At 37.6% G+C, this 18,004-nt stretch overlaps 1 protein-coding gene across 5 annotated transcripts in view; it reads right to left on the reverse strand.

The window, feature by feature from the left end:
* The window catches only part of Grm1 (glutamate metabotropic receptor 1), a 378,366-nt gene that overhangs the window by 7,834 nt on the left and 352,528 nt on the right, over positions 1 to 18,004 (reverse strand). The window contains exon 9 of one of the 5 annotated variants that reach the window (XM_040283433.2): positions 3,329 to 3,413. The exons of the other annotated variants lie outside the window; for them this stretch is intronic. Within the exon in view, the coding sequence (XP_040139367.2) occupies positions 3,353 to 3,413 (61 nt within the window). The 3' untranslated portion in view covers positions 3,329 to 3,352. The remainder of the gene's footprint in view (positions 1 to 3,328; positions 3,414 to 18,004) is intronic. 5 annotated transcript variants of the gene reach the window in all.

The raw sequence follows: 18,004 nt of genomic DNA on the forward strand, positions 1-18,004 counted from the left end.
GAACAGGATTTTGCTTTGATTTTTCTTTCATTAGATAAGTATCACAATCCCCCCAACACAAAACCCAATATTTACAGCACTTTAGAGAAGAGTTGGGAGTGGGTGGTGTAAACAGATTAGTATATCTTTGGCATTCAGAGTGATCCTGTCTGTTTTTATTTGTTTCAGTAAGTACTAGTTACATCTGCAGAGTACACTGCTTTCTGCTCCAGAGAGGTCTAAAATGGGAATAACAGTGGGTGGGTGTTTCAGATCAGGAGGGAGGCATCCTGCAGAAGCTGCCTGAAGGGAAGGCTTACACAACACCTGTCTCCTTATGTCCAACTTAAGTCTCTGCCATTAGCCTTAACAGCTTCACAACAGATGTAAGGACAGTACCCAAAAAACCCATGGACAAGGCAAGACTTTCCCATAAAGGAGGGAGACTGACTTCTTGGAATCAGAGGAGTTTAATTTTGCTTTCTCTGGAAGTGAAAGGCGTGGTGCTACCTCTGCTGAAACACAGTGTGGCAGAAGGGGTTGTCCGAATACTCTCGCCTTCAGGGGCATCAGTGAGCAGGTACTACCAGTTTAGAAGGTGACTCCTGTAGATTCTCAGGCCTAGGAACTTTTTGAAACCACTTGAGGCAAACTTCTGTTTTCTAAGACAATCCCAAGGGAGTCTGCCATACAAAGGACTTCAACTGACTTCAGTTCTACTTCTTGAAAGATTTCCAGAAAAATCTGCATATTTAGTATATATTCTACAACCTGGGGCCTATCTGAACATAATTAAAATTTCTCGCTTTTTGACTCACCACTAGTTGTAATGTGGAGAATCTCTAAGTGTGCTTTTGAAGAGAAATGTTTTCTAATTATATGAGATCTTGGTAGTTTCTGTTGTTATTAAATCTTAAATAACATTGTGAGTCCCCCAGAGAGACTACCTCATCAGAAGCAATTCAGAGAACCACTGTCTTACTGAAATTCACAATATTATATAGTATAAATATTCAGCCCTCCCTTTAGAATCTTCAGAACGTCTCCATCCTACATCCTTAAGCAACATGATATGGGTCAAAAGACAACCCGAAGAAAACCACTTTGACTTTATTAGGCTTTGTGCTTTCTTCGATGAACCAATAAAGAAAAAGACATGTACTGATTAAATTATCTCATTGAAGTTAGTGAACTATAGAAGTTTCCCAAATGTCTTATGGGTATAGGACCTACTGTCCTGAGAAAAGTGCCCAATCAGTTTCAAACTAAAGGGTAGAATTCTGATGGCTACTACATGGTCTTAGTTCAATGTAATCATGATTTATTGACTGATAAAAGAAATTCTGAAGTTTATTTAAGACATCCTCTTGGTACCAGAGCATCCTTTCAGCACAGGTAGATCAGATGAAATTATTCCTTTAGGAAATATAGATAAGCCTGGATTATGTTCCCCTTGAAGGACTTTCAGGTCAAACATTACCATTTACTTTATGCTCCAAGCTACCAGATCTATCATTTTAATTGCAAGATGCACTTCAGCCCCACATGAAGGCCTCACATTTGCCCTGGAAATATAGGGCAGTTGCATTGCTCTGCTGGGATTATTCCTCAGGGCCAGGATAGACCTCGACAGACCGTAATGATCCTGATCTATTTTATTTCCACAAGTCCCTTTGCCCTGCTATTCACAAATCAGTGGGAATGAAGGTCAAGGAAAGAACATATCTTTTTTTTAATTCTGTAGGAACAACCAAAGCTAAACATCATTTTTAGTCTGCAGTCCATGGTTTCAAAGCCACTGATCTCTTCCTGATCTTTTCCAGTCTCAGGCAGGAAAGCTGAATACAACACATTCTGAAAGTTCTTCAAGACAACCTGTTGGTTGTGCTGACAGTTGTATTTTTTTTTTTTTTTTTGGGCTGCCCACCAAGGATGGACCGTGTTGGACTTTAACTTTTACTTCTAGGCACTCACCTTTAAATCTTGAAATGTCAGTTGATTCTCCTCTCTTTCTCTGGCCCTGCTGTCATAACAGGACAAGCACATCTACCCATCCTCATCAATTCTTTTTGACAGGCAGCCAGCAGCTGTCACAATTAGGATCTCCTTGCTGTGTCCTTGGTCAGACTCACCCCTGGTACAGAACCCCTCAATGCTTTTGGACTTGGGAGAATTACAGAGAATGCACCCAGCCCTGCTCGAGTGGCTCTGGCCTAGATGTGCAGAGTCCTCCAATCACGGCCTGAAACATACTGGCATGACTACCATATTTGTCCCTCTAAGAACCAGGATGATTTGGTGGAGATCGCACTCTTTGATTTTAGGCTTTTAAAGGGAAAAACCCAAAGGCAGGCCACGGACTCCCCAGTGTTCTCAACTGTGTGAACAGAAGAGACACCATGGCCCCAATCACCAGCCTCTGTGGCCAGTTTAGTAGCAAACATTTGAACAAATTGGGCTCTTGGCATTGAAGAGCTATTCAGGCCACAGAGACCTCATCAATGGGCCCCCTCCTGCTGCAGGAATGTGTACCTTTGACTCTCCCAGGAGTTTGAAGGGCTGTAAAGGAACAGCTGAAAATGACCACAGACTCCATGCACAATGAATTGAACATGGTCTATGTTCTTTTGTTAACTTAAAGAGACACTGTCAAGATCTAAAGGTCAAAAATTGGACCAGACATGCACTGTTTTTATCAGACAGGAAAATCTGATAAAAATCACTCAGAATGTTGAGGAAATGACTAATTTTTTTTTTCTTAAAAGCTCTTTTTTTTTTTTTTTTTTTTTTTTTTTTTTGTGGGACTGACAAAACTCTTGTTTTGTGCTCCCTAGAGTGTGGGAGACACCCAGCAGAGGCTCATGCTGGCGCCCACCCCCTCAAACTGACATTATGGAATTCTGCTGTGAATTTAAGCTATGGCTTTTACTTTAATGCAGACAGGATCATTTCAAACATTTGTGCAACAGCAAAAAGGCAAAAAAGAAAAGAAAAGGAAAAGCTCTGTTTGCCAAGGAGAAGCTGACAAATTTCTGAAGGGGGAAAATTCACTTTCAAGCTTGTGAGTGGGAGTCACAAACAAAAGTGAATCTCCAGAATTGAAAAAAAATGTTGCATTGAAATAAAAAAAAAAAAAGCGAGAAGCAAAAAACTCTGCTAACAACTTGACAGTGTCCTTTTAAGAACGATGGACAATCAAATTAAGGCAGTCGTGCAAACCATGGCACGTACATGAGTTCCTCATTCTTGATGGCATGCACCACATCTGTTTCCATGTTAGAAAGTGGAAAAACCCAGGAGAGAGAAAGCAAGAGGCAAAACACTATATTTTCCATGCAGCTTCTCTTACACATTCACTGCAGTGTGGGGGTTTTCAAAGCTGCACATGTGCCGACGGACATTGGCTGGTGGGCGAGAATTCTGGCTGCCTCTTCCTAAAGATTAAAAAGAAAAAGACACCCAGTGAGCAAGTGGTTATACATGGGTACAGGTATGGTGAGCACAGCACTCAGGCAGTGCCTAGTCCTTGGCCAGGTTTGGGCCTGGCTCCTGCCTTTCTCCTGGTCACCTCTGTCTCCGGGTCCTGTATGCATCCTGCGCTACCTGCCTATTTCTATGTCTAGGCTCATTTCTGAAAGCCATGTCAGCGATGTGCATTAATTCTTTTCCCTGTGAAACCATCCCTTTCCAAGTGGCAGATGCTTTCTCTGCTGTGTGTATCTGTCTCAGATTGACTGTTTTCCCTCACTGTTTGACACGCTCCTTATTCTTCTTTGCAGTGGACTCTACACCTCTGTTCTGATATAGGCTGAATCTTCCCACCCACAACCCCTCTTAAAGGAAGTTTATAAATTTATATCTGACATTGCAACTTTTAATTGCACTGCTGATTTTTTTCCCATATTGTTTCATCATAGAAGTATGGCTGTCACTTCATATAAAGTCACTCTTGGCATTCACAAGATGAAATGTGTTTAATGGTACAGGGGTGGAGAGCAGCCAGAGACCTGCCTGCTGAGATTGGAGGAGATACGACAAGGGGAACATGTCATTCCCTTGCCTGGATAGACATGGCGAGGCTGATGGGGAGCCATGAAGTTGGCCTTTACATCACTGGTTGGAATAAGGATAAATGGTTTTCCCCTGTGTCCAGCAGCATTTCAGAAAATGGTGGGATAAAGCTATTTTTGCAGCCAGGCCACATAAGAGGAGTGCTTGTCATAGGAAAGTATTTCAAGAATGAAGTGCTAAGCATGAACCATCAGTACATGCTGTGGGTGATAGGGTTGAGGTTGATTGAGTTTTCAGGAAATTTCCCATGTTAGGAAATTGCATCATCACAGTTTCCTATAGGGCTCCCCAAAGAACTTACAAATGTTCTCTATGAATCAGCGTTTGGCCATCTGCCCTCAAGGACCCTGGCAATAGTTCTCTAGTGGCAGCTCCCAGCAAGTCAAAGACCTTTTCCCTCTCTCCTCTCTCTTTTACCCATCTACGTAGACAGAGGAATGGAAACTCAGAAGAAGGAGGAGGCAATGTTGCAGGATGAGACCATGCCCTTCCCACGCCAAGTCTTTCAGGTTGAGGTCTCACAGATATTAGAAAGGAGAGGTAGGAATTTAAATTTCAAACAATAATATGCTGAAATAACTTTTCACTACCTAGAAGTAAGGGATCTGATCTGAATTTATAAAATGAGGATTTTTCCCATAGTACAGGGGAATATAACATGTAAACAAAATTGATCAATATTTGTATTTCCTTTGAGTTTGAGTTATTCAATAAAACTTTTTAAAGGCACATGATAATATACCCAAAACAATTTGAAATCTTATCCAGAAATAAGAAGTTGAGAGGTTACCTGGTGTAACTTCATTGCTGCTGCAATGATACATCTATTTTAGAAAATTAGACAAAGAGACAATGTTTGCTATGTAACTTGCCAAAGTAATATATCCCTGACATTCAATTTGCCCACCTGAAATCACAAGTATCATTAAAACAATGAAGAGATGATAAGGAATAAAAGAATATTTGAATATATAAATGAGGTTAGTAGAAAAGAGGTTTAATCTGTAAAATATTGATACAGTTCCTCATGAAAGAGAAAAAAAAAAAAACCTTACTCAAAGCATTTGGCTCTGTCTTGCCAAAGTGCTTGCATCTTTTTGCACTTTCTAATTCATTCTGTTTTGGGATAATGTCTATAGGTGGCCTGGTCAAATGGTGCAAAGGATCAAGGGCCCTGAAAGGGCTGGCTTCAGGGGTCTATGTTAAGCACAGACAGACACATTGTCCCTTCAACAGCCCTGTGATTGATGTTTAGTGATCTGTGATCATCCTCTTGAAAGTCTATTACTTTTGTCTATTGTAAGTGACAGTGGATGGAAAAATGAAACACGCTCTGGGGACCTGGAAACAGCTCATGGATGGTCCCTCATTCCACAGCCTCCCTAACTTCCCAGGACAGGTCCTGGACTTTTTGTTCCCCTGCCACTGGAGTCCCAGCCTATCCAGCCTCCTCTAGTTGCCCTTGTACAGGGATCATCACCATCCTGGACTGCTTGAGGGGACCTGGGGACAAGCCCCAGGAAGATCAAGATCTGGTAGCATCTTGAGGAGATGAATGACAGTGGCCATCTCTCCCTGGACTTGCAGTGCCAACACATGTTGGCAGGAAACATGCTGTGGTAGAGGCCAGACTCATGCTCATCCTTGATCCAGATGGTTCAGATTTCCCTGTATTTTTTTTCATACCTGTCTAACATGGTCTGGGGCAGGAGGTGTGTGGAAAAGGGAAGCAACTAGTTCAGTTGCTCCAGCAGTGACTGACAAGAGGGGTTGTTGGCAGTGTTGTGCCTGTGCAAGGTGCAGAATGGGATCTGCAATGCCTAGAAAGGACTGCTTCTGCCCTGAAAGTGTCCTCGCACAATGAACACAGCATTCAATGGCAAACACAAAACCCCATGACACACACACACAGAGGGTAAGCTCAGATTTTAATGAAAAAAGGCATGATATTATATTACCTTTAACACATCCCCTGCTTTACAGACCAGGGGCCTCATGTTTTCATTTTGCACTGAATCTTGGAAATGATATAGCTAGTCCTGTCTGCTGGGGCTGTATGATAAGAACAAGGGGGCGGTCCTGACAGTCCAGAGACTTGACCTGCTGACTTCAGCGCAGGGGCAGAGTGCAGCATTCCCTGGGCAGCATCTGCTCATCTGTGTCTCCAGGGGACAGGGACAGGAAGCTTCACCAGCCTCGATTTTAGTTTGCTTTTTGTCACTGGGACCAAAATATACAACAAGAACAACTTAAAGGAGGAAAAATTTATTTGGGGCTCATGGTTTCTGAGCTCTTAGTACGTAGAAGGCTGACTCCATTGCTCTGGGCACAAGATAAGGCAGCACACCATGGGGGAAGGGCAGTGGAAGAAAGCTGCTTGGCTCTTGATGGGGTTAGGAAGCAGAGAGGGGGTGGGGAGAGACCAGCAGTGAAGATGCACCCTTCCAGGGCAAGTGCCCCCAGGGATTCCCCCTCCTCCAGCCATGCCCCACCTGCCTACACTTACCACCCAGTCCTTTCAAATTAGGATGGAGGTATTAAGTTACAATTGTCACAATTCAATAATTTTAACTTTGAATTCCTGCAGAAACGAGAACTTTTGGGGGATACCTCCTGTCCAAACCATAACAACCTTTGTCTCTGACGTTGCCTTTTGGAACCATTCCCGCAGTTAGTGACAGTTCTATGATTCCTTTGGGGGCTTTAGCCATATTGACAGCCAAGCTTCACACAGTCACTCTAAGTAATCCCAAAGCTATCTTAATTAACTATTGATTGAGGTAGTTGGATAGAATAGAACATCTTCTTCATGGTCCCATGTCTTTAGTCTCTTTTACTTTGCATTGAAGTGAAATATAAATGAGCCCTGCATACAGATTTTGCTTCTAGAAAAGAAATGGTTTATTAAAGGTTACAGGCAAAGACTTGGAAACTCTGTTGCCCAAATGGCTACTTTTTCAAACTACATAAAAACCAAGAGAAGGAGATTGACTTCAGGGTATTTTTAGCAATTGTAAACCACATATCCAACCAACCACAGATTCAGCAAGCTAGAGAAAAATCTTGGAGGGAAAATGAAGCATATGGGGGCTTGTCAAATATAAGTCCCAAATCTGTGCTTGAATCTTTTGGCAGAACTGGATTTAAAGAAACCTTGTAAGTTTAGCTAGAAAGATTCCTCTTCAATTTCTTCTGAAAGTGCAAGGGTCTTTCTCTCCTCTGTCTCTTCCTCCTTCTCTCCTTTTTTTCTTGATTTTTCTTTCTTTCCTCTTCGTGCAAACTCACTGCTTTTCAAACTCCAAAGGAGTGTACATAGCTTTCCCCATTTATTTTCAGTGTCCAGATAATATTCTTCTGTGTAACAGCAAGTCACTCTCAGGGGTTACTTAGCTCCACATGACTCTGTCTTAACGTATCATTTTGTTTACATCTGGTCATCCCTCCACCAGTTTCTGTGTCAGGAGTCAGTCTTTAAATGGAACTTGAGAAGTGGTTACAGACAAGTTTTATTCAGGGTAGTGTTAGCAACACTCACTGGTCAAGGATCTGGGAACCTGGCTGCCTCCTGTTCTTTCAGACTTGGCCATTCCATCTAAGAAGAACTGCTGGAATAGTCTATTTGAAATTGCTTCCAAGTGGCAACATACTGCTCTAGTTGAGACTCCCACTTTGCATATCTTTCCTCTGAAGGATGTAGAAGCAAAGACACCCACAAAGAACAAAGCAACTTAACCTCAGTGTGGACTCAGATTATGCTAACTCAGCATCTCCAACTTGGCCTTCCCTTTACTCCTCGACTTCAGCCACTTTCCTTACTCAAGACTTTCAGTAACCTCTTGTAGAAAATGAACTGAATTTTGTTTTCTCTTTCTCCCAGAACTTTTTTGTTTCCTGGATGAAATCAGTGACATTGAATGGATATGTCAGGAGCAGGCAAAGGCTCAGAGTGCAGTCAGGATAGCTGTCCGTGTCTGAAGCTGCGAGTCTTTGGCAGGGTTGGAGGTGAATCTTCTTTTAGCAGAGAAAAAATGGTCTAGACAATTCCAGATGGTCAGTCTTAAGGATATATAAAGCTCACCATGGAAATAATAATGTGGCTGCTGTCCAAACTAATCAGAAAGAATGACAGCAACCACTCAAGACTGTTTTAGCAGAGTATGGTCTCTTTTTTGTTGTTATAGATAAATAAGATAATTTGTGCTTCTGACTTCTTTCCAAAGCCAAGTACATTTTTTCCCTGGTATCTAAATTTTAGTATTTATTCTCAGCATTTGCTCCTCAGAGTGTAGAAGGGAGCTCTGACTGTGTATGCAGACCCTCTAAAAGACTAATTTCTTCCACATTTCCTTTTAACACATGAATCTCTAACATAGTATGTTAAGCTTCTTTATATAAACACAAATTCAGTCTTTCTACTACAGGGGTAAAGTACTATTTCATTAAAATTCTTATTTATTAACATTTGTGAGCTAATGAGAGACTAAATTACCGCAACCACAGTTTTGTCAAATATAAACATTTGCCTCACTGAAATCCTCTTTCTTTTGAAAACATTAAGGTCAAGTTTAAAGCTTTTTATGTATCACTATAAATACTAATTCACTCCTTTTAAAAAGAAAAGTTAGTGTATTTTATCACTTGGAATATTTGAATCTTTTACAACATGTATGTGTATTAATAAGTAATATATGGCTCATTTATCATATTATTAGATTTTATTCACATAGCATCGCAGTCTTTTTGCACAGTGTTTAATTGATAGATGCAGCTCTAGTTCATTACTTATATTAAATTGCATAAATAGCACACTATAAAAAAAACACCCTTTCTCCCACTGATGATCTTTCAGGATGTTCCGGTATTTTGCTCTTTTAACTAGTGCTATGGTGAACATACTTAGGTATTTCTCTTTGCACACATATGAGAGCTTTTTAAGTATGCACATAGAAGTAGAATGGCTAGACTGTTGTACATGTACATCTTTCTAACATTACCACATTGCTAAAAAAAAAAAAAAATGCTTGCAGGCTGGGATGTGGCTCAAGCAGTAACGCGCTCGCCTGACATGCATGGGGCGCTGGTTCTGATCCTCAGCACCACATAAAAAAAATAAAATAAAGATGTTGTTTCCACTGAAAAAACTAAAAATAAACATTAAAAGATTCTTTCTCTCTCTAAAAAAAATGCTTGCACAATTTACACTAGTGCGTGAGAATATGTATTATTTTTTCCGATTCTGTTTGGCTTTCAGGTATTTTTAAAATTAACGTTTTATTATGAAAATTTCAAAAAAATTAAGAGTCAGCCTGATGAATACATTCTCAAACCCCCCAAAAGTCTTTCATCTAATGGTTTTAACAGTCATTAGTGATCATGATATATGTCAATTGTTTTGTTGCAAAACTAAAAACCATGATAAAATTCAGTCACCCTTTCTGTGTTTATCACTTGATTTCTTTTGTAAAATAACTTTCCCTCATCAGCTGTTTGGTGCTTCTGTGACAGAATTCAAACAGAAAAGACTGGCCACAGAGATGCACTTTTTTCACCCTCTGTTTACCAATGTTCTAAATAATGAGCTGGTTGTGTGACATCCTCCAACAGGGATCAGTGAATCACCTGTGGGTCTCTTTCTAGGATCCTATTGTTTTCCTTGGTTTTCCAGTTATATGGTCCTATCGCTTGGCTTGCCTAACTGTTTCCTATCAGATGAGACATTATGTGTATATAAAATAAGAAAACGTAGAGAGTAGATAGCATTATTTCACTAGAAGTGCTTTACCATTTTCTCTGTTAGGCAGAGGAAACTGATCAACTTAATCATATTGGCGACTGAATTCAACATTCTTACACAATTTGATAGGAATCAGTCTCCCACGGGGCTTTATCTGCTCAGGACTTTCAACAAAGTCTAGCTGTGTACCAGTGAGCTTCAGCTGATGAGTTTCTATCTCTTCCTTCTGCTTTTCAAAGATTTTCAATTTAGATTTTTGGCCTCCTGCCACTCACTCAGAATTAGGCAAATGGCCTGACACAGAGCCTTGATCACGTGTTTGCGGCATGTTTGAGTCTCCAATTCTGTCACTCCGGTCTTATGTGATAGCTGAAAGGGTCTTGCAATTCTCTGTTCAGGGGAGTCTGTCTCCTCAGCACTGAAAAGCTCCAGGAAAATCTCCTCTGTATGTCAGAGGTTTGCAGCTTATCTTTTAACCATTCTGACCCACCCAACAGCAGACATCAGCAAATGTTTTGAAGGAGAAGCTAGACCTCGCAGTAGCCTCACTTGCCTTTATTTTATAACCCAGTACTATGAGACCACATGATTTCTTCTGCCTTCTCTGTTTCCTCTGCTATTCTGCCTGGGCCACTCCCAGAGACTCCACCTATTATAGTGCTTTGATTTGGCAGGTGCCCCATGGAAAAGCAGCTGGCAGCTGCTTACTCCTCAGGGCTCCTCTCTGAATTTCAAGACCCTTTAATGCTCACCATTTCAGCAGCTCCTGACACTGTAAACAGATCACTTTTGTCTTTGGTGTTGCTTTTCCAATTTGTTGAAAGCTGTTCTGCCACAATCTGTTCCATTCTACCATGAAGCAAAAGTCCCATCAGAGTTTTTAATTTCTTAGTTATTAATGTCTTGATTTTTTGGCCAAAGTGATGGCTGTAAAGTGACATCCTAATGTTTTTCTTATCTCTGTTCCTTTGATTCATGTTTAGGTTTATATTATACTAGGTAGGCCATGGTCTCTTGGGGGGCAGGATCTATGCCAGATTTATCATTATTATTAACCTCATTCTTCTTTACATGTCTCAGTCTTGCAAATAGTTAAGGAAATCATATAGTTTGTCATGCAAATCAATTACTTTTAAGAGTTAAGGAAGTGTTCTTAATAATTATGTCATCAAAAAGCCATAAACCCACACTACTCTGGGCATACAAACACAAAACAGTCATTTTATTTACTGTAAATGTTGAATGAGTGATCAAGTAGTTCAAAACAGAACAGAGAAATATTGTTAACATGGAACAAAACCAGAAATAGTCCTGAACTTCTGTATCATTTTTCTAATTATAGGGACATAAAAAGAACTTATTATATTTATTAATAATTCCTAAGCTAATCTTAATACTAAATATTGACTCATAAAATTCCTAGTAAAACTCAAATTTTTAAAAATATAGGAAATATAATGTCTTGTGTATTTGTGCATACCTGTGTGCAAATATAAGGAAATACATAAAAAGTGTTAATGTTGGTTTTTCTTTGGGTATTGGTATAGTTGTAGGTAATTCTTACTAGATTCCTTGTGTTTTCCTATATTTTCCAAATTGCCCACAATGAATATTTATTACTTTTTAAAATGAAAGTAATAATTATTATTGCAAAGAGAATAATATCATAGTCTATAATTTAATATTCCCTCTCTTAGCTATACCCCAATAACTTAAGTTATCATATGGGAGAAATGAACATTTTGGTGTTTTTGTTATTGTTGAATAAGGCAATTAAATAAAAATCCTAAAAATATATTTTAAAATATATGAGCAAATACTAAGGAAACATTGAAATAATATAATTTAGCAGTTAATACTAATACTTCCATGTCAAACAATACTGAAATCCTTATTTTAAAATTCTGTTTTACAGTTAGACTTTGTGCTGCAAAAAGTTGTATTACTGTACACATAAGTATTCTCCCATATAGGCATCTTTACTAAAAAGAAGGTAAAAGCTCAAAATTTGGGAGAAAAAACAACTAAGTTACACAAAAGGGAAAAATATCCTGCTGCTTTTCCAGATAGACTGTAGGTGACAAACTGCCAAGGTGAGACTTTTTATTATTTCACTCTGATTTATCACAGAGGGGGAGAGAAGATGCTGAAAACAACTCACCAAATGCTAAAATCTTCACCTTGGGAGGTTTTTGGGAAAAAAAGAAATCATGACTAAGATAAGAGGCTTAAATCAAAGACATAATGATAGCAAGACAAGACATGGTTCATGTAAACCTAGAATTTTGTGAGGATTCTGAAATTCTTGGCTATCACACTAGTTTCAATTCTCCATGTATGTTTTCACTAAGGTTTATTTTGTGCTATTATTTCTATTTAAGCAGAGATTTTAATACCCTCATGCCATCAAACCTGCAAAAGAACTGAATAGGCAATTATCATTGAATTTTTCTTACAGTGTTAGAAATCACTAGAGCCCAAAGAAATTATAGTCACATCACAGCCTACTGGGAAAGGTGAAGGGTAGAAAGTAAAATGGGATGATCCCCACTTTCAGTTAAGATAAAGTACCTCTGGGCAAACCAACTCTCCCCCTGAAAACAACTAGAAAAAGCAGATAAAACACTTTTAAAAGCCATTTGAAGATACTAGGATGCTGCCATGGCAACCAGAATCCAAGGGATCAATAAGTCAGAGATGAAGAGAACTTCAGAGAAGTAAGCAGATAATCTCAAAGCTATTTTTTTCCTGGTAGACATTTAATGATTCTTGATGTAGAACAACAGACTGAGAAGATCTTAACAAAGAGGGAAAGAAGGATGAAAAACTGTTTTTTTTTTTTCTTTTGGTATTGGGAATTAACCCAGGGGCATTTTATCTGTTCTACATATATAGTCCTTTTTAAAATTTTTTATTTTGAGACAGGGTCTTACTAAATTGCTGAGGTGGCAAGAAAAACTTTTAATAAATTAACAGGACATAGATAGACACAAAAGTTTGAGTTCAAATCTTCTGAGTCAGCTAGGACTTGAGGTGCCAAGATCCTGGACAGAGGGAGGTAAAGAAAAGTGAGACCAACACTTGATGGTTCCCTCTAGGAAATTTTGTAAATTTTATATTGCACAAAGCACAGACTACAAAGCTAAGTAGGAGGTACTAAAAATGAGAGTAAAGTTTGGGAGCTCTCACAGTGCTGAGCAATCAAAATTGTAATTTAAATATGGAGAAGATGAAGGACACAGTCAGCAACAGGGGACCTAGGTTCTCAGTGGGAACTTCTGGACAGTTATGCCCTTGAAACAGGATGTGCCAGGTGACATAGAACAAGTTGGTAAAACCACAATCCACATTCAAAGCAGCTTAGCCTATAATTGGATTACAACATAAAGGAAAAACATATGGGAATATACAAATAAATACAGATGGCTCCTGGCTTATGAAGGTTTAAGATTCTTTTTACTTTAAAATGCTGCAACTGAGCATGATGGTACATGCCTCTAATCCCAGCATCTCGGGAGGCTGAGAAAGTAAGATCACAAATTCAAAGCCAGCCTCAGGAACTTAGCCAGGCCCTAATCAACTTAAGAAGACCCTGTCTCAAAATTAAAAAATAGAAAGGGCTGGGGGTGTGCTCAGTGGAGACACAGACACAAAAGTTTAAGTTCAAATATTCTGAGTCAGCCCAGACTTGAGGAGCCAAGATCCTGGACAGAGGAAGGTAAAGAAAAGTGAGACCAACACTTGGTAGTTCTATATGTCATAGTTATATAGTTCAAATCTTGAGAGAACAAAAATAGACAAAAGGAGTGTTCCTAGAATTTTTTTGACACTGTTTTGTGTTTTTCTATCTCATCATGTCCATGAAACATTCATCTCTGTGTGTACATAAGATTCTCCACACTTTACGTAACATAGGCTTTGTGTGAGATGACTTGGCCAACTGTAGGATATGATAAGTTTTCTTGGCATGCTTAAGGTAGGCTAGGTTAAGCAATATTTGTTAAGTTAGGTGTACTAGATATTAAACCTATGATATTTTCAACTTATGATGGTTTATTGGGATATAAATCTATAGTAAATTAGGGAGCATTTGAATTCATTGTGCAAAATAATTATAGTAGTATACAATACACATGAAATTAAAATGCATAACAAAATGTACAAAAGTTGACACATGATAAGTACAATTAAAGTGTTCTACCACTTTCATCTTGTTTGGAAAGTGATAAACTTTTAATTTATTTGAGATCATAAGAGATTAGAAAAACTATTTTTGAAATTTCTACAGTAATCATAAAAAGAAAATGGATTTGGAATCTATCATGCTAAGTGAAATAAGTCAATCCCAGAAAACCAAAGATAAAATGTTCTTTCTAATATGTGGATGCTAACACATAATAAGGGGGCAGGGAGGAAAAAATAGAATTTTAGTGGAGTAGGCAAAGGGGAATGAATAGAAGGTGGGGTGGGAATACAAAAGACAGGAGAATGAGTTAGATACAACTTTCCTATGTCCATATATAAATACACTACCAGTGAAACTCCACATCATGTATAACCATAAGAATGGAATCCTAATTAGAACAAGTTATCCTCCATATATGTATAATATGTCAAAATAGACTCTACTATCATGTGTATCTAAAAAGAACAAATAATAAAAAAAATTAAAAATCAAAAATATTAGAGGGGAAACTGAATATTAAAATACTAGATTAATCAAAAGAAAGGAATAAAGGAAAATGATGGACATAAATTCAGCAAGATGTGAAAAGCAGTTAAATACTAGATATAAATATGATTATGCCAGCAATCATATCTAAGTAAATTGTATATTCTAATTAAAAGGGAAACATTTTGAGACTAAATTACAAAATCAAAGTATGTGCAGCTTAGGAGAGATATTCCCTAAAAACAGGGACATAAAAAAGCTAAAAATCAAGGGATGGAACCATGTTTTACCATTCAAACACTAAACAAAACATAAAAGCTGCTGTAACAATATTAGAGAAAGTAGACTCTTAGGGATAACAGATTACATTAAAAAAGGAGAGTTTATTTCAGCATTTCAAGTCTCAATGATTATTTGATAATAATTCAATATATTCCCCCATGTTAATAGAGTGAAATAGAAAAAAATATAACAATTGATACATACAGAAAAAAAATTGACAAAATTTAATGCTGACTCATGACCAATTTCTCAGAAAATATGAGTATAATAAAATTATAAGGGAAAGTCATTAGACCAATAGTGATTCATGTACATAAGACCTAAAGATAATGTTCTACATTATGCTGAAGAAACTTTGAATAAGCATGACAACATCCTACACCTAGAATGGCCAGAACAATCATAAAAGAAGAACAAAGTTAGAGGACTTATGTTATCTTATTTTTAAAAATATTTTTTAGTTGTTGATAGAGCTTTTATTTTATTTATTTATATGCGGTGCTGAGGATCAAACCCAATGCCTCACACATACCAGGCAAGTGCACTACCACTGAGCCCCAGCCCCAGCCCATGTTATCTTATTTCAATAATAAAGATTTGGCAGAATCAAGATAATCTAGTATTTTAGAAAGAAAGATGTATGTATCAATAGATATTAGTCCATAATTAGAACTACACTTGTAAGTTTAGTTGAATTTTAACAAAAGCACCAATGTTATTCAATGAGGTAAGGCAAATATTTGCACAATTGAGCTAGATGAACTGGAGTTTTAAATTTTTAAAAATTTTTTTTGAGACAAGATCTATTTGCTGAGGCTGGCTTTGAACTCACAATCCTTCTACCTCTGCTTCCTGAATAGCTGCTCTGGATTTTTATTTAGATAAAATGAAAAATGGATCTTGGTTCACTTTGTGATGGATTGAATGCCTGTGCCTCCTTCAAGTTCACATCTTGAAATTCTAACATCCAATCTCATGGTATTAACAGGGAGGATGGCCCTTAGGAGGTAATTAGGTCATGAGAGTAGAACCTTCCTGAATGAGATTAATGCCCTCGTAAAAAATTCTCTGATCTCCCTTTCAGTCTTATCCCAGAGATGGCCTTCACTAGAACTCACTCGCATAGCACCTTGATCTAACATTTCCAGTCTCCAGAATTGTGAGAAGTAAATCTCTGTGATTTCTAAGCAACCTGGACTATGGTTCTTTGTTAGAGCAGACCAAAGTAACTAAGGAACATTCCACACTTTTCACAAAATTACTCAAGATATATTATAATACTAAGTGTAAAAGCCAAACCCATAAAGCTCCAAAACAAAATGGAACAAATGCTTTTTTAACTGGGGATAAGCAAATATTTCAATACTGAACACAAAAAGCATAAATAGTAAAAGAAAAGTGGATGCATTGGACTTGATCAAAATTAGAAACTCTTACTCAATTAAAAAACACCACTAAAAATGAAAAATTAAGACTGAAAAAATATGTAACACATATATCTGACAAATAACTTATATTCAGATCATAAAATCAATAATAAAAAAACAAATGATATGATAAAAAAGTGAACAAGAATTTGGATAGGCATTTCACAAAATAGGATATATAGATGGCAAATCAGTACCCAAAAAGACTCTCAAAATTATTGGCTATCAGAAATATGCAAATGAAAACTATAATTAAATATCTGTAGATATACATTATAATGGTTAAAATTTAAAAGACTATCAACACCAAATGTATTTATACATTCTTGCTAAGAATGTAAAATGGCAAAACTTTACTAGGGAAATTTGTTTGACAGTTTCACATAAGTTAAACCTGCACCTCGCATATCATCCATCAACCCCATTCCTGGGACTATAATCAAACAAATGAAGATAAAAATCCAAAAAAACTTGTACATTTATGTTGATTGTGCTTTTGTCATAGTGAGAGCTGGAAGCAATCTTTACATTGACAGGAGAATAGACATTGTATATTCACACAATTAAACATTACTCAGCAGGTAGAGGAAAAACTATGGATGCCTGCATGAACATGGATGTATCTCATGCCATGTGAAAGCACAGACATGAAAGGTTGCCTACTGCATGATTTTAAGAAATTGAAGAATGGGCAAGCTTAATCTACGGGATAGAAATCAGAATAGTGGTTCTCTCCAGCTAGAGAGTGATATAGGTTAGAAAGAAACACGGAAAAACTTTGTGTTTTGCTCTGTATCTTGATTGCATGTTGGGTACATGGGTATCCTGCACAACTGTCCTTCACTTCTATGTGTACTACTGTATGAAATTGTGCTTCAATAAAAAGGGTATGAAATAAGCACATAAAAAGAATTAGAATGTGAAAATACTAAATAAAGTCAGAAATGATTCAATATATAATATTAAGAATTCATGAAGAATAAAACCAAAGGGAATGAAGCAAGTAATGGAGACTATAACTCAACAAAATTTTCCTAAAATTATGAATATTTTAAACTGTGCATTGAAAGAGAGCACAATCTCACTGTGTTAGTCTGCTTTTGATCATTGTTACCAAAGTACCTGACAAGAACAACTTAAAGGAGGAAAAGTTCAATTTGAGCTCATGGTTTCAGAGGTTCAGTTCATGGTCTAATGACTCCATTGCTTTGGATCTGATATGAGTCAGAACATCATGAGAAAAAGGGGTGACAGAGGAAAGCTTTCAGCTCATGGCATCTGAGAAGCAAGGAAAGCAGGAGACAGGAAGTGACCAGAGACAGGTATAGTCCAAGGTCCTCTGTGAACAACTTCCTCCAGCAACACCCCAACTGCCTACAGTTACTACCCAGCAGTCCACTCAAATTTTCAAATGGATTAATCCACTGATGAAATGACACCTCTCATAAACCAATATTTTTACCTCTGAACATTGCTATATCACCTTACCCATGAGCTCATGGTGGGGGGCATTTTACCATTTTACCATATCACTATGTACCTGGGAAATCTGACCTAAGACAATGAATACTCAGAATGTTCTATTAAAACAAATGTGCTTTATAGAAAAAAGAAAATGAAATACTTTGCTATCTGGGAAAAAGCAGTCAGTATTCTAGAAGGAAAAATAGATCATTATCCAAATTTTGGATAACAAAGAATCACACTAAAAGCAACTGAAATAAGATGTTGAAGGTACTCAAGAAAACCAAAACATGCATACTGAATTATACCCAGCAAAACTGACTTTTGAAACAGAGATCACAGATAAAATGTTTTAACAAGCAAAACCTAAATGAA

This window comes from Ictidomys tridecemlineatus, chromosome 8 (assembly GCF_052094955.1).
Source record: "Ictidomys tridecemlineatus isolate mIctTri1 chromosome 8, mIctTri1.hap1, whole genome shotgun sequence".
NCBI classification, from domain to species: domain Eukaryota; kingdom Metazoa; phylum Chordata; class Mammalia; order Rodentia; family Sciuridae; genus Ictidomys; species Ictidomys tridecemlineatus.